Source organism: Lytechinus pictus, chromosome 1 (genome assembly GCF_037042905.1).
Source record: "Lytechinus pictus isolate F3 Inbred chromosome 1, Lp3.0, whole genome shotgun sequence".
NCBI lineage: Eukaryota > Metazoa > Echinodermata > Echinoidea > Temnopleuroida > Toxopneustidae > Lytechinus > Lytechinus pictus.
The window spans coordinates 34492066-34516287 of NC_087245.1; the positions used below are offsets into that span (position 1 = coordinate 34492066).

A 24222-nucleotide genomic window follows, 5' to 3' on the forward strand; every position below is an offset into this window, starting at 1 on the left:
CTTTTTGTTTCAATTTGTGAGAAAATTAAATGATGAAAGCAAGAATAATAATATCAGCACAGACAATAGAGCAAATATCTGATAAAGCAATACATGAAATGCTTTTTGATTATTGTACCTATTTGTTGCTTTTAAGTACATTTTACTTATCCTTAACTATTATACCATTTTTCTCCTATATTATTTGCTTTAATAGGTCTAAAAAATTACCAACATAATCATACAAGAAATGTGAAAGGAATTTTAACTACTAATCTTATTTGACAAAATATGAATGGATTTTATTTTGAAATATACATTCTATTTAAATGCACTTGTTAAGGTGTATTTTTTGTCATCATCATAACATTCAATATGAATTTGTAAGTTTGACCTGGACAATAACACTGAATGAAACTAACATACATGCTAAAGTGACTTGATGTAAAGAAATAATTCATATAAAAAAATAACTTATAAAGAAAAGAAAAGAAAAATGCCAAGGTTTTTCTGCACATACATGTAACAGATCATTTCAAGAATATATATTTACATTACGCCAAAAATGAGCGAAAGTACTAGCCCAGCCGTTTTTTGTTTGTTTCTTTGTTATTTTTTCCATTTCTTTATTTATTCTCTTTTGAGGGGAGGGGGGGGGTATGTATGCAATGAACCAGCCCAGCAATGAAGGTTTTGTGAATCATTGTTTTGTAAAACCCATGAATACATATGGTCGAAAATGTGAGAAAGTTAAGTTTATTTATATTCAGTTTTATCCTTATTGACAGCACAAACAGCTAGAATGGATATAAGAATCCATGGACTTAAAAAATTTTATGAAATTGATTCCATTTCTCTAAATGATTTTAGCCAGCAGTTACTTCCCTCTCCTAGCCAGTAAGTAAACTAAAATTACGATTGTTCTAATATTTGATCACTTTTATTAGGTGTAATAATATCTCTTGATCAACAAATATCAAATAAAGCAATTATAATTTTGTTGGCAAAAAAGAAATCTTGCATGCAGTGCTGAAAAATTAAAATCAACCCGTTTCTCAAAGAGAACTACATGCCATTCTTCCAAGCTGCACAATAGGATCCAAAAAAGAATTTCAGTTAGAGGCATTGCAGCATATCACATGAATAATTACATTTTCAAATTTGTATTTCTACTTAAATGTGACATGATTTGATATGATTAAAACGGGTCATACAAATTCGAAACCAATTCACCGAAGTCATTTCAATAGACATTGACCAACAATATCAAATCCCTTAAATATGAAAGTGTTTAGTTTTGTTTGTAAGCAGATTTATTTATGTATAGAATCATGGTAATTGATAAGCACTGGTGTAGGTGGGTATTGGTCAATCGTGAGGGTGGGTATGACGAACCTTGATGAACCTGGCACGTAGATGACTATGTGGTATCGAGGCAAAATTGGCACACCCCTGGATAGGCGGGATCAAGCTGGACCAGAAACATCCACAACAATGTGGTATCCAGGTCATCTTTATCAACGTCACATCTTAATCAACTGTGCACACCCACATTGCCGTAGCCCTCCATTCTGACAAGGAAGCAGTATGTGTGTGACTGAAGATGACATGCCAATGCAGCATATAGGTGAACCCTCCAACAGGTTCATGGTGTCACCTTATCAAGGAAAACCAAACAATGCACTATGTAGTTTCTGAGTGAGTTCTGCGGGGTCTCTGGATACTGTATTTAGGTGAACCCAACAGACCTCTGATGAGGCAGTATCTCAGTGAACCCCACAAGTCCACGTTGACACTGTTCTTCGGTGAACTGGACAACTGTTTCCAGAAGGTAAACCTTATAAACCCATGCTGATGAGGTATCTACATGAACCCCACAGGGCCAAGGGGATACTGTACTGTCAACCAGACAACACACCATGTGAACCCTACAACATCATGGGGATACGTTACTTGGGCAAACCGGACAACCCATTACATGGTATCTACTTGAACTCGAAAGGGTCTTGAGGACACTGTATCTAGGTGAACCTGACGCACGCTTTCTTCCACCTGCACTGGGTGCACCACATGTCTCGGTTCTCCATACCGTAAACCTTGCGGCATTTCTTCCCCTCCGATCTGATCTTGGGTTGTCCTGCTGAGCTGTGAGGGGCCGACTTGTGGCGGACTCTGTTCCCCGTGGATGGCTGTTTGTGAAGGGGAAAAAAAAGGGGGGGTTAAGTTGGCCTATTGGTTTAACAAGTGTGGCGTGAAAGTTTGCTAGTGCAGTCTATGGAATTACCATTTCTAAAAACATCCAAGATTGAATGGAGAGACAGAAAAAGAGCACACAATTTTATGCTGCACTTCAGTCTAGTCGAGTAAATGAAACAAATCTATATAAAAAACTGGGAGTTGAAAATCAGTTTAATCTTCTGAAATACAAAATATGATTTTCTTTACCAATGTAGACTTTGAACAAATCCATCAACAACCCCCTCCCCCCCAAAAAAAAAACCTAGGATATTTGATTAACTTATAAATTCCGTCACACAATTTGAATGTAAAGAGAGGGAGAGTTCATTTGGTGAAGGAAACTTGATGAAAATCATGTTAAAAATACAAGACAATGATTGATCAAATTTATTTACCCTAATTACATTTATTCTATTCATATTTCACTTTACATTCAATCATCATTCTATTTCTATTCATTTGCTTCAATTCATTATTATAATGTAAATTTTCATTTATTCATGCTTTCACTCATTTTAATTTTTTTAATTCTTCTTTTTATTATTTTTAATACTTATTTTTAATTTACTACTTATTTCATTTTTATCTATCCATCCATGGACCTACTAGTAGGTCCATGATCCATCTATCCGTTTATTTTATTCATCTACTTAATTTATCTAAATATTTCTTCGGGGGGGGGGGGCAAACTATCCCCCTTAACCTCCCCCGATCATACATTATAGATGACTTACCTGGGAGGGCGGGGAGCATGAGGAGGGAAAGCTAAATGATGTCGGAGACGACGTGACTGGGCACCAAGAGAACGAAGGAGCTTGGGTGCTGGGAATACTCACTGGAGACGCAATCTGGAAGACAGAGAGGGAGAAAGACAGAGAGGGAAAGAGTCGAGTCATAGAGAAAGATGGAGAGAGAGAAAGGGAAAGAGAGACAAAAGAAGAAAGGGAAAGAAAGAGAAATAGATGGTTGGATGATAGAAGAAAAGAATGGTAAAAATAGAAACAAAATACAAAAATAAAGAATAAGGAAAAAGAAGATAAATACTGTGTATTTTGTTACCTTATCTCTTTAATTAAGTTACAAAATTTGAATCTAACCAAATCAAATCAGAGAGAGAGAATCATAGAACATCACGCAGTGTAAGGCAATCTCAAGGTTTATGGTTTCATGACTGCTTATAAAAGCAACATTGAACAAATAACACCTTTAAACAATTACTATTATCATGAGAAGATAAATATTGATGTAATGTCTGTTAAAAGTCCACGAGACAGACAAAACAACATCAAATGTAAACTTTAGCCCAATGCAATAGATAATACAAACCAAATTTGAGTTGCAGAGAAAGAAAAGAAAACATGTTCCAGTTTTTTATCATAAGACCTGCTCATTACAGAGAAAGTTTGAAAACCTGTGATTCCATTTCATCAACAATGATTATTTTAGAAATACACAACTTTAAACTGCAGAACTTTCTTTTCTATTACATCATCAACAACTTTCAAGTGAGTAGGTACAGCCCACGTCCAGACTTTAATCATCCAAAACAATATTGGGGTCTTTATTGACAGACTGCATGCCTATTCACAGTTCAGTTTTAAAACTCAAAGATGCAGCAACATGAAAGACTGTACAGATGTAGAGGTTTCGAGTGCCAAGCTGCTTTCTAAACCAAAACAGACCCAAAGGTTAAAAAGAACAGGCGGGTTTTCCTCTCCTTCCTGAACGACATTTGAAACAGGAAACACGATGAAATCTGCTTGGCAAACTCTACCTAACTTCCTACGTCGCTTCCAGGGTACCCTTTACATTGATTCCCCTAGATCCTATTAAAGCAGAAATCTCTGCAAAACTTTTCCCTCATCTCCTATCCTTATTTTTCAGTTAGCTTTGAAAGTGGCATGCTCATTTCGTCAAACTTTACTAAAAATACACAATATTTTCATTTAAAGAATTAAAGATTCACTTGTAACCTGAACTGTTTGACAATCCTCTTTTAATCATTCTTTAAGAAAGAAAGAATAATCTTTTGGAAGAGTGGTTCCAATATCTAGGTCAACAGTGACCGGCTTAATATACAGATGAAAATGTGTGGGTGTATACAGGGGCGTGAGAGGACGTGTTTACAAACCAAATATTTTATCAATCAATCTGTTTAGCTCAGGCAATGCAAAGAATCAATTCGATTCAATTGAAACTGAAAACAAAAAGGTTTATCGAGATTCAAATCGAGATAAGTTTCCAATGTTGTGAATTCAAGGCCGATGAGGCGATTAGCCAATAGGCTTAAGGATGGGAGCTATAAGATATCGAGATGACAAAAACATAGTTACCATGGCGATTGCTTGGTTGGGCAGCGAGCCAACCAGAGGTGGGTTAGTCGAGTCACAGATGACGCTTGAAGAAACAATGTCACTGGACGTTGAGAGATGTCGCCCTCTCTTGGAGAGGATAGGTGAGGGAGAGGAAACCTCCATTGGTTTTGGTGTGATGTCTTGAGGGATGCTTGGGTGGGCGTTCTGAGAATGAGGGTGTGGTAGGCGGCTCTGATCAAGGATGAAGCCGGCGGATGGAGGTGGTGATGACGTGAACATGTTAGCAAGGGTATCGGAAACAGATTCAACTGTAGTATCGATCTCGGTGTAGTAAAATTCCTCTTCATGATCACTGTATTCCTCCCCTTCCTTTTTCCTGCAAAGAAATAAAAAAGAAAAAGAAATAAGATTAAGATATCTATTACCTAAGTTGCCTTTAATTTTGTTTAGCAGTGTGTACTAGAACTGAAAAGACACAAAAAGATTGGAGTCAAAGCACCGTGTCCACTTGAATTTGCTTCATATAACTTCAGAAGACAATGAAAGAAACAAAGGAAGGAAAAGAAAATCAACTGTCATCTACTCAGATTTCAGCAGATATCAAGTTACAAACATTATCATTCATAACATTATAACATTTTGATCAAATTTCAGATTGTTATGCGAAAGCACTGAGATAATATGATCTTATCTTTTCATGATTCCCTTCTTCTCTTTTGTATTAATGGAATAAACGTATATCAAGGGATGCAGCCACTAAAATGATATCACACAAATCAATGTAACAAGATACCAGTCAGTGGCAGATCCAAGCGGGGGCACAAGGTGCGCATGCCCCCTCTATGTTGAGAAAATTCCCATATTGGACATGGACATTTATCGAGCTAAATCTAGGAAAGTTGTCATTAACATCCCCTCTCATTGCAAAATCCTGGAACTGCCACTGGAGGTACATTTTCCAGAAAGAAACCTGCAAAAAACAGGGATGATAATTGCTTCTCCTCAATCCATCTTCCAAGGACATTAGATTCTCAATCTAAGTGCACAAGAGCAATTTGATTATGTAAGGATTACGTAACAAGGTGGGCATTAAGTGAGATATCATAACGTTTTCAAAATTATTTGCCAGAGCTTAAGGGGATAGAACTATCAATTATTATGGTATGACATTAAACTAAAAATATATCTTCAAATCCAAGTTTTTGGGGAGAGTTTGATGAGCCATCTTGGAAGTTATTTTCACTATAACAGCCAGATGGAAGGAATTCAGCAAAATATCGTGGGAAATGGCTTGATGAAATAATTGAGAATCTTAAAAATTGCGCTATAAAAAAGATAAGGACACAAATCTTTCTGAATTTTTCAGAATCATAAACAAGATAAATACCTGTTACAATTTCATGTAATTATGTCAGACACCCCCTCCCCCTGCAAAAAAAAAATATGGGGCAATCCTGAAATTATATGTCTCTACTTGCTAGTTGACATGAAAAGGTGTAATCTCAAATTATTATGGCTTGAGAATTTTATCAAGGAGCTGAAGCTCCTTGATTTTATGAAGTGAAGTGAGAATATAAAAATATGAGTAGTGGGGGGTAAACAATGTTTATTATTTAATGGAATGGCCCAAACAGTGATGATAACACGAAGGAGAGAATATATGAAATAATAAAAGGCCATGCTCTAACTGCGAAGATATTTTGAAAAAAAGATTTGCACTATTTTTTTTTGCAGTAAATGCAATGATAGTAATAATTACATTAATACATATGAAGAGATAAAAAAAAAAAAAAACAGAGAAGATCAGAGACACATAAGAAAAAGACAGGTTTTATTCATTTGGAAGATATCCAAATAAATCATTATAACAGTACCATCACATTTCAGGTAGAAATGCAAAGGCATAATTTATGGAAACAGCTGGGTGCCTTACCATCTACAGTACACCCATCAAGATGGCAAAATTAAAATATGCAACTAGGCCAATTTAATACAACAAATTCATTAAAAAAAATGATTCTGTGGTACTACTCTGAATACAGATTTACACCATATATGAATGAAAAAAAAACAGTTTCACCTATCATTGCTTGCATTTCTTTAATACTATATATTTTAGAATAATTTCTCTGACTTGCATGATAGCTCAACGTGGGGACTCGGGTGCAGAGAGCATTTTATGCATACCGCTCTGCTTGCATTAGGCCAATATATATATCATTAAAAATCAATAACAATGTGAACTACCCCTTCATCCCTTCCAAGGCCCCTTGATGGAGTATGTATGCTAACATTTATCTGCTTTCATAGCAACCATGTTCATTGTTGTAACCATATAGTGGTATATATCTCATTCTCATCCTGTGGCAATACAAACATTTTAACAGCATAAAGGGCTGAAAACTGTATTTATGCTGTGATAACCGCATTTTCACCCTTTTCCAATGGTGTAGTAAACGATACAGGGACAGATGTATATACAATGCAATATGTATGCAAATCTGACAAATAAGATAGATATACTACAGAAAAAAGAACATTTGGAACAGTGGCATAATGCGTTAAAAAAATTAAGGGGGACAGACATGGTGTACTGGGCAAATTTTCTAAAAAGCTGCAAGAAAGCTAGGCAAGTGAGCAAAAAATTTCACCTCCCCCTTATCTATATGAAACATCTCTCCTTGCTAACCAACTCCTTGCCGTATCGAACGGGGGAAGATACCATACACTGCGCAAAATATAAACCAAGAAGCAGAAAATAGACCGATAAATTATTCATACACGGCCAAGGATAAACAACTGATTTGAATCTCTGTCAGCTTTTACTGATGAACTATTGATCAAGATTTTTCAATGTGGATAGTCAATTTGGATAGGCAAGGTTGGGTAACAAAGGGTGCATGCTCTTTGAGAGGTTTGATAATTGGAAGAAAAAAATATTGACTGAATATCTATTGGGGCAATCCTTGAAATAAAGAACAGAGAGAGAGAGAAAGAAGGGGTGAGGGTAGAACTTAGAATGGGTGATAGAGAGAATAAGAATACAATGAAGGCATGAAAAAAAAAGTTGATGCAAACTTATGATAAACCAAAGGAAGAGAGAGAGAGAGAAAAGTAACGAGTGATAAATAAAGAGAAAGAGATAAGAGACCAAAAAGAAAAGGAGAGAGCAAGATAGATCATGGTGGTTACAATATAAGATGGAGAGGCTGCAAAATTTTCACATAATTTTTTTCTGCCGGAGGGGCGGGGGATACCGGTAAGTATATTTTCCAGATTTCATGAGGGAACCAAACTGCACATGATTAACTGTGACACAAAATCATATCCAAATTGCCTGATCAGAAGAATGGAACGTATTGAGGTAGAGGTATAAAACCATACCATATGGTAGGTTTCCTGACGTACTCCCAGGTGCTGCAAACGAAACCGATTGCTGGATTTGGAAGCGCTAGCACAGGTTCACTGTCCGACGTGATAGATAGAAACCCTGATGCTCGATGGACATCATCATTTTGAATTTAGTCTAATCACCTAGACCTGCATTGGTCAATTACCCAATCAGTTTTGTTTGAGTTACAAAACCTCAACAAAAGATATTTATACACAGAGCGCCGGAAGTCATATTGCTGGGCATGTTTGTCTATATAAATCAAAATGAAGGGAAGAAGACAAATATGTATATAGTCAGGCTTTTGGTCAAGTATGATATTGAAGAATTCCCCCATCTTGATTCATTGTGGTAAAGTCTAAACTGATCAGCATTTTTCTTCCGAAACCTATACCATGTGTGTGTGCTTGTATGTGCAGCAAGGACCCTGGGAAAATTGATTCAATACCATGATACCTAGTTTGATTTAACCAACCTTTTTCGTTGTTACTGTTCATGCGTTTCAATTTTTGTTTCCATTAGGGGCTTTCAAAAAAATAAATAGGACTACCTTTTCAAATAAGATGACAAGTATTTTAGGTAAATAATGTACCAAAAGTGAATTGATTTGGTTGGGAGCTTCATCATTACTATTTTTTTCACAGGAGTTTCAAGGGTCTGATATTACAGACTAGAGAGAAGTTCAATGACATTATTGGATGATGATGCAAAGATGAGGAAAGAACGGCGGGAATGGACAGGCTTTAAAAAGGAAAATAGAAAGTGGGCATAATTGAGAGAAAAGGGGAATGGAATGGGCAATGAAAAATGACATAAAGAGAGAGAAATGAAGCTAAGAGAGAGAAAAAGAGAGAGGGGTGGGGAGGGAGAAAGATACACAAAATCAAAAGGAAAAAAAAAAAAAAAATTAAATAAAGATAAACATATAATGGAGAATGAGGGATTTAGAAGCAAACAACAGCTTCGTTACCCCCCCCCCCCAATATCTAAGATGAAAGGGAAGGGCAAATTAAAGAAATTGTTGGAAAAAAAAAAGAAATGCATTTTTACGTCAACAAAGGGTCTAATATAAAGTAAGAGAAAAGAGAGACAAAAAAAGTAAGAAATTCTGTAGAGAAGGGAAGAGAGAAAATATAATGGGGTAACAGAGAAAGAATCAAGAGGGCTAAATAAATAGAGACATTGAGATGAAGAGGAAAAAGCTTTGACAATATTAAGGCCAAGGACAAAGCAAAAAAGGAGAAAACAAAGAAAGATGAGCTAATACTCTCCCGATCCCCGGAAAATCAGTATGCCACAACCACCCATTTCCATAAATTAATCTAATACCTCTAGCAAGTGCACAGTAGGTGGTTTCAAACCGCCTCGATCACAAGAATCCCCGTTAAATTACGAGAACTTTTTTAGGCTGAAAAATACCCATTAATTATTCCTGCATTCACACCGCCCTGAAACATACCCTTCGGGATAAGTTCCTGAAGTAGTTCCTGAAGTTACGAGCATGCGCAGTATGGTCTGATAAGCAAGCAAGGCGCGAGATTCAAAATCACTAGCCCAGCAGCCACCCACGGCGCCGCACCCAACGACACGCTGGGCTAAAAGTTCCCGTAACTTGCTTTCAGACCGCCAAAATACCCACGACCTTGGAAAAATCCCCGCGAAAGTTCTCGTAATTTCGCCAAGTACCTACTATTTATCGGGTATTTTCTTTCGGGGATATTACGCGTAGTTTGCTTTCAGACCGCCAAAATACCTGGTATTTTCTGATCGGGGTAAATTTCCCGATCAGAGAATACCTGGAACTGGCGAACTTCGAGGCGGTCTGAAACCACCTAGTGATCTTGTACGTGCATGAAATATCTGCATTCATAAGTAATTAGGCTGATAAGCCCTCATCTAAAACCAGAGGCCACAACAAAGAGTGGGTATGTTGGGCAAAGCAATTTCCTTGATCACGGGCACAATGCAACTACGCATGAAAAGTATTGCGAACTCGGCAAACATAATTCCCTCTTAATTTGCACACAATGCTAACAGCCACACACAGGAACTCCCATAAAATGACGAGAGTATCATTGCCCTAAGCGCTCAACCAGCAATTAGTAAGATGTTTCTGTATAAGAGATGTTATGATGTAAATCATTGCTATGACTACTCCAAATTAAATCACATGTGGAGAAAAAGTTTGCGGCCGAGGGATAATTGAATCACCGGCAACCGGCTTTCCTTGGCACTGATTCAGAGCGCTGCTCTTTCCAGGAGCATGACACGGTGTTTACATTTGGAGTCCTTTTATAATTCCAATAAAAAGAAACCATTCCTTCTCTTTATCCTAATTCTTTTGTATAATATTTTCTTTTCATGCCATGTTCATCTGGCGTAAAAATAGAGTGAGCAATAATAGAAGTCAGTCTAAGAATAGCTTTCTGATATGCAGTTGGCATGGTCGTGTATATCCTCCAAAACATCAACATGCATATCATAAAATTGAAAGGCTGACAAAAATAGATATCTTTTCATACCATTTCTAAAGGTCTTTTGGATCATATTTCTAAATTCTATTCATGTCTTATTTATCTGGCATACAAAATGTAATGGGGGGGGGGGGGGGTTAAAGTGTTTTTTTTTTTTAGTGTTCCTTGGTGACAATCCTTAACACCATGAATCTGATTCCTCATGCTACCTAGGAACGACAGTAGAATGAGGATAGCAGTGTAAAAAGAACCGAGATGCACAGAGATGGAGATGGTGCACATATTACCATCTCCGAGGTCAAAGGTCATTACCTGAGGTGAATAGTCCTGATGTGTCTCTCAATGCCTTGGACAGTAGAGAGTGTTTTTCCGCATCCCTGCCAGGTACATTTGTAGGACGTCTTCACAGATGGCTGCAGAAAAAAAAAAAATTAATGTTACATAAAATTATTGTTCACTATTTCATTGCAGAAATGTATAGGACTGCTACTTAAAAAAATAACAAATCAATATCATATGCATTATGCCAATGATCCAGGTATCATCTTAAAACCTTCTTAATTTTTTCAAACAAAACAGAATCTACAACAAATATCTCTTTCTGTGTCTAACTCAAAAATGCATGCGCTTCAATGGCATCATGCCAATCACATAAACATTCATCCCATGACAACATTTCTACTTATCTCATATCTATTATATATTATATGAAACGGGACAGGTATGTGAGAGAGTGGTATAAGATCTTGTAATTAATACACCATACATGCACTGGCCACTTGCCAATAACGTTTGGGTACCAGTCTTTTTCACATTCCACTCAAGAAATATTGCTTTAATTCATGTGATCTATAGGTCTCTAGTCTCGCAAAAACAGTTTCATAACAAATCTATCATTGTGATCGAAAAACAATCAATTTGTATTGGAAACCAAGACTGAATGAAGTCCAGCTTTGAAAATATTGGCTACAAGTCCCCTTTTTCATGAAGAAATAAAGTCAAATTTGGAGCTAATAAACATTCTCAATTCAATATGTTTTTTATGTTTCGATGGTGTCAAGTGCTGGTTCAAAGTTTGAAGGGAAAAAATATAAAGATTATTTTTCAGTATTCACTATGTGAAAAAAAAGAACCCCTCCTCCTCCCATTTTCTCTTCTTCCTAACATACCCCTTCGCTTTCTGGATTCTATCAAATTTCCCCTATCATCACCCAAATATGGACAAGCAATTTGCCACATCTTCTCATAAAAACAACATAGTTCTTGGGGAGAGAGATCATCTTTCCATTTTCCCCACTTGCTGAGGTTTTCTTCCTATTTTTGGCAACCACGTTCTACTTATGTGTCAAGACCCCCATGTCATCCCACTGCGTGCCTTAATGTATCTCCTTACCGGGCTATTCCAACGATCCTTCTCACCCCTTTTGGAAACACAATTTTGGTGTTCTGCACAGCTCAGGAACTGGAGCCTGTTTCACAAAGACTTACAATTATTGTAACCTCGCCATTCTGTAAAAATCTAACGAAAACCTTGATTGTGATTGGCTGCTGAGCCAAATTTCCATGGAAGTTGGCATAATGGCACAGAGTTTAAATAGTTGTAATTCTCCAAGAAACAGGCCCCAGAACATGACTGTAATGAATTAGCATTGCTAACTAAAAAAAGACTGGTAATCATTTGCTGGTATCCATACAATTTTATCACCAAGCCTGCCAGAAAAACCAACAATTTCCAAAAAACATCTAATTATAGATTTTATCACTTTGTTTGTAATCAGAGCAATAAGGATTTGTCACATAAAGAGGTGCAATTAAATGCACCTCTAAGAATCAATTGCAACTGCATTTTCAACCAATCAAAAGCCTGCATTCGGGATTTGCACTTGATTTTTCAAAGGTTTGTTTTTAAAACTCAACCCTTTCTTTAACAGGCCTTTGATACAGATCTGTCTGTACAAAAGGAAACAAAAATCCATCCAAGGATTATTATTTTTTTTTTTACTTCAACCAAGCATTTACTTATCTCACCATGAAAGTATTACTTTATTGATCTTGTGCATCATTTGACTTTTCAAAATTGGGTTACTAAAGCACAAATAGTTGCGATTGATCCAATTAATCACAACTATGGAAAGCCAGGAATGTCAACATCTGAAATGCATGTTTGTTCAAAAATATTTTCTAACTATGATGTATTCATAAATCCATGGTTTTCTTGAAAATTCAGTGTGCTTCTTTTTGTTTACAAAGGGCATTTTTAAAATTTCTTGTAGAAAATATTATGACAATACTGGATTTCCATAGAATTGCGATTGATCGGATCAATCGTAACTCTTTAAGACGGGGCCCTGATGATAGGCCTACCTAACATACTGCACTGAATTGCATACTTCAACTATGAATACTATACAACGTATGAGATCTTTTATATTGACAATTAAAAAAACACATCTGTACAAATAAACAGAGACATAAAGAATTAGAGATCAAATTACACTTGACTGTGATACACAGAGCCCTACTAATTCGTTATTCAGAGAACAATAATTGTTTCATAGGAAAGAAGGTCAGTTGATGAACTCTTATTTAATAATAGAACATAGATCAATAAAGAGAAAGAGAGAGAGAGAGATAAATAACGAGGGAAGAATACTGTTTTTTCGAATTGAAAGTGAAGGTGAAACATTTCTTTTCTAATGACACAATTTTACACACCATCTGTTTAAACAAAACATAGTGATTGATTTCTACACAACTGCGACATGCTGAGCACTAATACATGATTACCAAGCTACCAAGCACAGTACATTGTTTCAGAGAGAAGTAGGTCGGTCTGCTGAACTTTCGATCGCCAATAGGACATGGATCGAAAGAGTGCAAGAGGATGAGAGCGAGAGAAATATGGGAGGAAATAAACAGTTATTCAAATCGAAGGTGAAAAAATATGCAGTTGTTTGAATAAAAAATGAAGTCCATCCCGAGTTCCTGACATTATATCAGTTGTAATAAAAGCAGACAAAATGAGGAACATTACACCATATGGATTTTACAAAAGTGCAGGTAAAATAACCAAAAAACTGTATTGTTAGATTTTACAAGTTACAACCTCTCTCAACACTGTTTAAGGATATTTGATTAAAAAATAAAGTAAATGGAATGAAAAGAGAAAATCAATCTGCTTAAATTTACATTGAAGAAAACAGCTCAATCTGCAGGTATGTAATCAAGCATTTTGACTGTGAAGAATGGAAAATGACACATTTATATTTCCATATGTGATATTAGAATATTATAACAGTCATTATTCTAAGTCATCTTCATATTTCATTGACTTTGAATCAAGCATTTAGGGAAGTGAAAATATTATTACCCTATCACATAGCAGATACCATGATCCATTGTGATAAAGAAATACATATGAATGAAAAATGAAACTTGAAATACAGAGATATCTCTGCATTTGACTGGCTGCTTAGTTGATGTTGCCAAAGAAATTAAGCTTTATATGCTGAAGATTTTTGTCGAATGAAAATCAGACCCTGGATACGCAATAGAGGGGGACCTAATTATGATGTGGAAGTCTGTTTATATTCAGCGCCATGTTTGAAAATAATCGCACCCTGGTTTTATCAGTCGCTAAACTCTTCTCTATGCATTTTAATTCGCTCCATCAGCAGACCAGAACGCACCTGGAGTTATGAGCTTAAATCATTGTGATCAATTTATCGTCATTCTTCTCTTCTCATTTTCTCTGATCCTTATAAACTTCAGGTTTTCATTATTTCACATAATAAATTAACTACATGTAGTAGGGCCTACTGGTTTGTGAATTCGGCATCCTGTACAAATTTTGGTTTCGAGAGTTTTAGTAGATATATTTATATTCTGTCCAATATAATTTCACTGATCGTGATATGGATTAAGCTCAAAATGAAAAGTGTTTATTTTTTTCTCAAGTACACAAAGCAACCCCTTACATTTGATTCAAAGGAAACTACTCAATTTCATTGATCACAATACATTTATGTACTTTAATGATGCCTTCTTCTCTATTACATATTTGGATCAGTAAAAATTCATTAGTTAGTACTCATGGGCATAGTGTTGAAATCTCACATGGTTAATTGCATATTAGAAATAGGTTTAACAAAATACTTGTCTCATAATTGTGTGACAGTTTAGGATATCAGACCACAGACATGACCAAATTGGTGATTCCAAGTACCCTTCCCCATTATAGCTTTTGTACCCCTCCCCTGAAACGAAATAAACACCTTGTTAGTCTACCACTCTGTAAAAAAAACAGTTTAAATTAAATCTAAAACCACAGAATCATGTAATTTCAATTTCTGTATGATATAAATGCAATTCAATGTGCATTAAGGGACTATTTTGGCTATATCAGTTAATGGGAGAGACTCGCAAAAATGATATATATGTAGTATAAGATAGAGAGTAATGCCCCCTCCCCCCCATCATTGTCACCTCTATCATCTCAACAATCAAAACATAATGACCCAGGCCATCATCACTTCTTCATTGTCCCAAGAAGAAAAGAAAAGAAAAAAAGTCTATATTTGGGCTCATCAAATTCAAGAAGAATGAAAACCTGGATCTGTTTTTCCAATCTCTTTCTTTGATCTCCTCTCAAATATGACAAAGCCCAGATGGTCCTAATACCATAAATGTAGGCAGGGAATTCATACAGGACTGTTCTTTTAGACTGGTAGTGTACACAGTAACACACACACAACCAACACACACTCAATAGAGGGAGAAGATCAACTGAACAAGTGCCTGGGAAGTAGTAGTTGCAGATATCAGACATACGTATATTCCGCTCTTGACAGAAATACTAAATCAACAGACTTATCAAGATGTATTTGATAAGGATAATAAAGGTTTTCCTTCATTTTCTTGAACACTTTATTTTCATTTTTGAAAAAAAAAGTCAAATTGGAGATACAACGCTATTCAATTTGTTGATCTATATGCGTCTGATGAAATAGACTAATACACCTGCCTCTTGTGGGCAATGCAGGGGTGTGGCAGCTAAACCTATGTTTCCTGAATGTTGATTGGCTGTGCTGTTTAAAGGTCATTCTATTGGGTCAGTGTAATCAATCATAGTCTACTATTTCAGACTACAGTGGTGTAAATGTTGTGCCATCCCCCCCTTGCTAAAAACCCTGGTATCTGCCTTTCTGGGTTATATCTCTTCTTCAGTAACCATTGAAGCTATAGTACTCTCTCATAATCGAATCAGAAATTAAATTTTGAAAAAAAAAGACACCAAATTTGTGGGAGCATGCTTCGACTGCTTTTCTATTTAAAAATGCACATTCTGTTTCAAAATCAAATTTTCATAAACCCATGATTAATTTTTCGTCCCCTGGAATTTCATCTAAACATGTAGGCCTGTTAGGGTGCGTTTATCCGCCACTTTTTCACCCTAGAATCATGATCTGAATCATGATTCTGCAGAATCACGATTGCGTTTAGTCGAAATTGAATATAATCATGATTAGAATCACAAACATGAAACACGAAAAAAGGGGCGTTTGGAAAGACGTTTCTGTAGAATCACGTACGAAAATGTTCGAATAAACGATATCGTGATTTGAATCATGATTATATGACCTCACTGTGTCGGGCTACTTTCGGTTTGACTCTTGCCAAGCTCAAGGCTCTCTATATGCTCATTGTATATACATGATTACTCTGCATGCATTTCTTGTCATGTTCAAGTTCTGTGTTGGTCATCGCATCGTCCACTACTTTTCATTTTTTGGTCATGTCTTCAACTTCAAGTTCTAGTAAATGAATTAACTGGACAGACAATGATCTCAGTTGTTGTTGAGTATAGAGTGTCAATATTGAATTGGATCTACGCTGAAATTCACTTCCGAACACTATTTTGGATAAACTAACAAGATGAATAGAAGCATATGGACCCTATATGATAGAATTAAACAAAATTAGGTATAGACTGAATTCTGGAAGCAAAAGATTTTTCGAGAGCCGAAACACGTGCGAAAAACTTCCTCTGTCAAACTGCGCACTAGTGATGCGCACTGGATTGGCCCGAATCTGAGGAGAAACAGCATTGGAATGAAGGTCGTCTAAACGCTGATTCTGTGATATCGTGATTCATGTTTGTGTTTTGAATCATGATTCTGGATTGAGGTCGCATAAACGCAGCCTTATACTGTTAGATGGGGGGAAGGCTTGAAATTCATCAGTTTAGGAGGGGGGGGGGGACATACAATGTAAACAAACTTTTGACAAGGCCAATAATATACAAATAATGAATGTTTATGAGTGCAATGGACAAAATACTTCAGGAGGTGAAAGATGAAAAGATCCATTCAACGAGGCATAGCCGAGTTGAATGGATCATTCATTTCATCTTTCATCGAATGAAGTATTCTGTCCATTGCACGAATGAAGGAACGTTCATTATTTGGTTTATATGACACTTAAAACTAGATTATTTTTCATAGGAAATTTATCAATTTTGATGCAATGTATGATCATGCAGTGCAAGCTCAGTCTGTTGATTGTCTCGTACAATGCGCGCGTGCAATGGACAAATTTGTAAGGATAAAAAATTGCACGATGAATGGATCCTAAATTGCACGGACGATGACGTCATTGTAAAATGGTCTGAATGATCGATATCAAACAACTAATCAAATGCCAAGGATCTATCTAGGTGTCATATAAACCAGAATGGTAGTTTTTTGCTCTAAAATAGTAAAAATCTTAACAGCCATACCAGTCCAGTAATGCACTAGAACTTATTCAATTTCATAGTTACATGCATGTCTCCCCCATTCCTGCTTTAAATCCCAACTCCCTGCTTACATTTCGGAACTAATATTTGCTGAAAGCAAAATAAAATTTCGAACCAGTCACCAGTAATATGGGATTACGTGAAATATAGTCTCCTAATCAACTGGGATTTTACAAACTTGAGAAGGGCAAGGGCAAACGGGTACATTGCAGCCAACTTTAAAACCGGTTCTTTGGCTGAAAGCATGGATGCAAAGTTTGTTGAACCTGTGAAGAATAAAACCTGGCACCCCTAAAGATGAAAAATGGAGCATTCCATTTTTTTTAATGTTCCCATACTGAGTGAATGGGACAAGTTCTGGAAAATTTATGACGAGGTGCAATGATTATCCTGGGGTGTCATTGAGATAAAATACTTTACAGGGAATCAAGAAATTGATGCAAACATGCATATGATAAATCTGGGAAAATTCAGATAATAATTTTATGAGAAAAGTAAACTTACAGTATCATCAGCTCACATATTGACAATTTGACATGAATTCTTGCTTCATTTAAACTAAGGGAAAATGCTCAAAATGTATAGTCTCTATTACAATTTACATTGGAGGACCCTAAAGGAATTTCTGGGGCTCTTTTATACAATTTTCAGGGATTTTGGGAACATTTTGGGGGCAAATTTGCCGCGAGCTGCCATTTTCCCCAATAAGTTAATGCACGAATAGTGATCTTTTTGGTGTTAAATCAAATTCTCAATCATTCAGTTTACCAATCAGCTACGGTTGAAATCTGATCTCTCTAGATTCAATTTTTTGTTCACAGCGAGCATTTGAATGCAAACTTTGTTAAAGGTAAATGCTAGTTTTGGTAACGATACCAAAATGAGTTCGTACAGAATCCAATGAAATGACCACCAAAGTGTCTGTTTGCATAAATAAAACGCATGTGCCAAAGGATTCTGGAAGAAATTGTGTAATTGCTGAGAAATCAGCAAATAAGCACAGGATTCGGGTAGAGCGTCGGGCCCGACGCTCAAAGCAATAATTATACACAGTCCCACGTGCGCTTATCTGTGTTGGGGAAGTTCAGTCTGAACATTTTTCAGCGTAGATTTCAAGATTTCACAAAGTTCAGTTTATGTAACTGTACCAGATCTAGATCCTCGATGATATACTGACAATTAAAGATAAATTCCAGTTTTGGTAACGATCTTAAAATGACTTTTTACAGAATCTAATATTATGACCACCCAAGTGTCTGTTTGTATGAATAAAAAATATGTGCCAAAGGATTCTGGAAGAAATTGTGTAATTGCTGAGAAATAAGCAAAATAAGCGCGGATTCGGTCACTTCCGTCGGGTCTTTATTTTAGCAATAATAATACACTGTCCCACGTGTGCCTATCTGTGTTGGTGATCTTCAGTGTGAACATTTTTCAGCGTAGATTTCAAGATTTCACAAAGTTCAGTTTATGTAACTGTACCAGATCTAGATCCTCGATGATATACTGACAATTAAGCCTTGTTTTAGAGACTTTCTCTTGAAATCAGTGTTTACTGCAAATACTGGAATTTCTCTTTAAGCCTGGTTTTACAGACTTTCTCATGAAATCAGTGTTTACTGCAACTACTGGAATTTCTCTTTAATCATCAAAATTTGATTGGGTCATATAGATATATAGTTCATTAATGTTAAAACTTGGGGTGTCTGATTTAGCACACAAAATGGTCGCCAGTTATGGATCAAGCCATGCATTACCAAAACGGCCCCTTGATGTCATAGAATAACGCTTCGATCCCAACTTACCTTGAATTTTTTGGTTGGACTGTCACTGTGTAAATTGTCTTCCATTGAGAAGGGCAATCCCCCGCCACTGATGTCGATTCCTTCGTCAACCGACGAGCTGAATAGAGCTGAGGATGATGGGATAGAACCCTGGGCGGTATTGAAAGGAGGGCACGGCATGCTTTCCATATCACCTGATAGATTACATCAAAACGTTTAATCAATCATCTTTTAATAATATTCAGCTTTTGACTGTTATTTCACTTCATTTCATACCCTTGAAAAGTATTTTTTGTCATATATGGCGGAAATCTATTAATATTTAATCTTATACCCTGTAAGCACTGAGTCAAGCCATAGACATTCATGGATCATTCAAAATTACATTTAAGAATTGTTTTACAAATCATGGATAAATTAAGTTATAAATACAAATTCATATTTGAACTAAAATTATATGAATCTAAAAAAAATTAATCATTTTTTTATTCCTGATGCCTTTTTTTGCCCTTCTGAATTATCACAAGAAAACACAGATAAATGCAATAAACATAATCAAGAATAAATATGGTTTCAAACAAAAATCAAGACAATGTGTAAGAAATAATAGATATGAGGGACAAATAAAGTGGTAGCTCAAAGATGGGGGATCAATATTGAATATAAAAAAATAATGACTACTTACTATTATTTGAGGATGAAGGGCTTGGCGTACTTCTCGATAGGTCCCACGTGAAGTGAGCATTGATTGACGGCGATGGACTCGGTGATATACCAGAGCTGAAGGAACTAGCCGGTGACATTGGACCTCCTCCACTCAATACACTGTCACCTAATTTCAGAAAGAAACGAAGATTGGAAAAAAAGAAATTAGATATCATTTTATATGCATATATTCTTAATTGTATAAAACTATATGCATCTGTAAAGCTAATAAAGTTTAAATATTATTCACTGATGATAGAATAATCCAATCGCATTGCTTGATCAACACTTGATTCAACCCCCCCCCCTAAAAAAATTAAATTAAACAAACAAGAAAAAATATAAGTACCTATTCTAAATTATGTAATACCTGCATCTGGAATGCTAATAAATTGAGAAATTCAGCATAATTCTATGCTTTAAAAAATAACCAAATAAAATTGATAAATCGATCCTGGTGAAACTAGTTTTTTAAAACTCTAGTATACTAAAAAGAAATTCAGATGTTAACTACTTCCAACCTTAGATTTAAATTGAATAAAAAAATTGGCAAACGTCATTTTAACGGCAGGAAGAAAATAATCAAGTGAAATATGATAATAAATCATTGTTAATGAAACTGAAGAGATTAAGTATTTATGAGTGACAAGGAAATGTCATTATAACCGTCATCAAAAACACTTCAATTATCATTCGATATGTAATTAAGGCAAAGAAGCTCTCTCAATACCATTCCTGAAATACACATGTCATTACAACCATCATTTAAAACACTTCAGTTATTATTCAATGTGTAAGGTAAAGAAGAAGCTCTCTCAATACCATTCCTGAATACACATTTAAAATGTATTTCCTCCACTCAACAAACGGCAATCATCAAGATATGAATCACTGAAAAGTAATTGATATTTGATCACTGCACCTCATACTCACATTATAGTGAAAGTGTGATTTTAATATCATTCAAAAAAAGAACTAGAAAAAAAACCCATATACATATATATATATATATATATACACACAGTAAAAAAATTATACAACGCTGTTTAATATATGAACCTGACATTAATTGTTTAAACAGTTTAAACAATTGTTTAAATCTTAAACAACAAAGTTTAATATCTAATCTTCAATAAATTAAACATGATTGTTTAAACGGTTAAACAAATACTGTAAGGTTCATATAGTAAACAGCGTTGTATAAAATCTTAAACAGTGTTTTTACTGTGTATATATATATATAAGTAGGTCTATAACATATCACAGCAAATCTTGTTCTCTTGTGTTACTGCATGAACAAACTCTCTCTATTTATGAGGATACTGTGATATGGTTGTGATTTCAACAGTAGAAACCATAAAATGAATATATACTCGCAACAGTACATTTTGCAAACAAAATATTCTACTTTACTTCTTCAAGAAAGGACATTCACAAGAACATTTTTCACAGTTTCATTTCATCTCTTGATGTGATACAAATTATAAACAGCAATATTTTTGTTGAATATTGTCTTCAAAATCTTAGCTGCAGAAATATCCTTAAAATGTGTTATTTATTTGAAAAAAAAATACTGATATTCATCATAACGCCCTCTTACACCAGAGGGGTGTTTCATCAACATTTCTTGTCTGACAAGTAGTCAGATAAGACAACTTTCATTGATTTTTCCTGGGTAAAAGCACCGATACTATGCTGTCAGATAAAACATGCAACAAGTCTTTTCATGCAACACTCCCCAGTATAAATTAGATTCAGATTGAGAAATAGTTTTGAACAAAAATTAAATAATCATCATCATGAAATAGTGTGGACATAAAGCGGAGGTATAGGGGCGAGAAGGAAAAAGATTAAAAGAAGGCTAATATGAACTACCATTGATTGATTTCGCAGCATTGATTGATTCATAAGAACTTTCCTTTCAATAATCACTGTCCAAAAGAATGGTCACAATGAAAGCAATTAAAGCAAATGAGGTTAAAAGGGACTGAGTGGAATATTGATCGCTTCAGGGAACAATCAGATAATACGCCTGAAACCTATAGTGAGAACTGGATCAATACATAGTTTGAAATCAATTTCTCGGGATGCTTTTGTTCGTGACCTCATCGGGCTCGTCCGGTTATTCTTGCATGGGCAATAAATAGATGTGTGTGGTTTTCATATAGTCTGTCAAGGCTGAGTATACCACTTCCATGACTTTGTTCCAACAGAAATATTGAATGACAAGTTGGAAAGGAATTAATGATCCTCTCTAGAAAGATGAAATTACATAACTCTTTGTTAACATTATAATGTTAATAAAATCATGACTCATCTTTCAACCAGGGATTTCATCTTCTAACTTTTCTGTTCAATATTCTAACAATGTTCTTTTTTTATTTTCTTATTTGGGTCTGGAGACTGGACATGTTTTGGGTTCCTCCACAACAATAGGCACAAATAAAGCAAATATGATGTGTGTTTTCTTCATGCTGTGGCAAGTTTTTGTTTATTTGCTTTCAAGTTCTGAGAAAGTTGAATGGTGAAGAGGTGTATTCACCCGTAGCCCCATTACGTCAGCACGGAGACACCATCAATAGAGGGACAAAAGAAAAGGGATAGCTTGATCTGGAAGCGCCACAATATTGTCACCTGATCCGGTCAGAACAGGAAAACTGACAAAACAATAACTGCAAAAGGTCTGATCATGTGATTGTCATCGATAGCATTTGAAAGGCCTAAATATACTTTATTCTTAGGCATTTTGGCATGCTTTGGATATGTTTCTAAGGATTGGAGTCTTTTTCCGGAACCCAGAGACAGGTGTGAACGGTCAGCAATAGACTGCTTGATAAAACATTAAGTATCAGATATATTGTCTCCCCCCCACCCCCTCCCCCCCCCCCCCCCGTCATAATAAATGTGAATCCAATGAAGGACCCATAGGCCTATCTATGTACATATATCTTTCACTCTTTCTCGTTTATTTTTCTTTCTCTTCCCCTAACTATACCTCCGTGATCATCTCCCATTTTCAGAAACCTTATCTGCATTTCAGCACCTCTCTCTAACCTGTCACATACACATATGCCCTAAATTTCCCTTGACTGGATGCAGTGGTAAAGAAATAAAAATAATCACTTTGACAAGTTTATTCTGATTTATCGCTCTTCAAAAATAATCTGAGGTGACTAGAATCTCATCATTCCACCAGCGTGATCCTTCATGGCCAAATAGCTGTAACTTTCAATTTCAGTTATTGAACAGATATACATTAGGCGGTTTCAAACCGCCTCGATCACAAGAATCCCCGTTAAATTACGAGAACTTTTTTAGGCTGAAAAATACCCATTAATTATTCCTGCATTCACACCGCCCTGAAACATACCCTTCGGGATAAGTTCCTGGAGTTACGAGCATGCGCAGTATGGTCTGATAAGCAGCAAGGCGCGAAATTCAAAATCACTAGCCCAGCAGCAACCCATGCACGGCGCCGCACCCAACGACACGCTGGGCTAAAAGTTCCAGTAATTTGCTTTCAGACCGCCAAAATACCCACGACCTTGGAAAAATCCCCGCGAAAGTTCTCGTAATTTCGACAAGTACCTACTATTTATCGGTTATTTTCTTTCAGGGATATTACGCGTAGTTTGCTTTCACACCGCCAAAATACCTGGTATTTTCTGATCGGGGTAAATTTCCCGATCAGAGAATACCTGGAACTGGCGAACTTCGAGGCGTTCTGAAACCACCTAAAGAGTCAGGCCTATATTCATGGCACACCGCTATCATTACAAGCTGAAATATCTCCAAACACTGTAAAGCTCATGGATATGATGTGGGAAATACTGTCTAGGTAAATAATGGATTTCAACATTTGATATCCCTTGCCTTTCACAAAATTGCTACCTTCATTTTTCATTTGACAAATTATTTGTTTGATCACCTTTGTGGGTAATATGGTATTGAGGCAAATGAGGGATAATAAAGATGTCATAAAATGATTGTCATTAAATACTTCTAGCCTTAACGCTAGTCGTATGCTCTTAACTTTAAAAAAAAAATTATCCTGAAAGGGTCTGCTTCGGGTCGGTGTAAATGTGAAGTAAAAATCATCATCCGGTATTTTCAGGCCTGAACAATTTCTCGTAATTTGATTGGTATTCTCGTGATGAAGGCGTTCTGAATACACCTAATAATACCCCTCTCAGTAATCCTTCCGTTTTCGGTACCCTCCATTTTCAGTACCCATCCACAAGGCGGTAAAATATGCTTTTATTAATTCACAACAGAACAATCGCCTTGTGATCCTAAGGCAAGCGACCCAACTATTTTTACCAAAATCATTCTGAAAATCCAAATTGTGCAAGTTGGCATGCACTGGCCACACCAGCAATTCATTAGAAGGGGTACAGACCCAACTGTTGCAAACAAATAATCATTACAATTTGAAAATTTAAAATAAACTGGAAAATATCTTTGTAAACAAAATTATAGGTGCCTACTTTTTTCTGCAGAGTTGCAGTATGAAATAGGTGAAAACACTTTTTAAAGTGTT

The 24222-nt window shown here is 35.9% G+C and overlaps 1 protein-coding gene across 1 annotated transcript in view; it reads right to left on the minus strand.

The window, feature by feature from the left end:
• Nucleotides 1-340: 340 nt before the first annotated feature.
• Nucleotides 341-24222, minus strand: part of LOC129261529 (zinc finger protein 704-like) — a 34335-nt gene continuing 10453 nt past the window's right edge. The window contains exons 3-8 of the mRNA XM_064101109.1: nt 19663-19809; nt 18999-19171; nt 10710-10810; nt 4551-4908; nt 2952-3065; nt 341-2168 (exon numbers count right to left, since the gene is read on the minus strand). Coding sequence (XP_063957179.1) covers nt 2001-2168; nt 2952-3065; nt 4551-4908; nt 10710-10810; nt 18999-19171; nt 19663-19809 — 1061 coding nt within the window. The 3' untranslated portion in view covers nt 341-2000. The remainder of the gene's footprint in view (nt 2169-2951; nt 3066-4550; nt 4909-10709; nt 10811-18998; nt 19172-19662; nt 19810-24222) is intronic.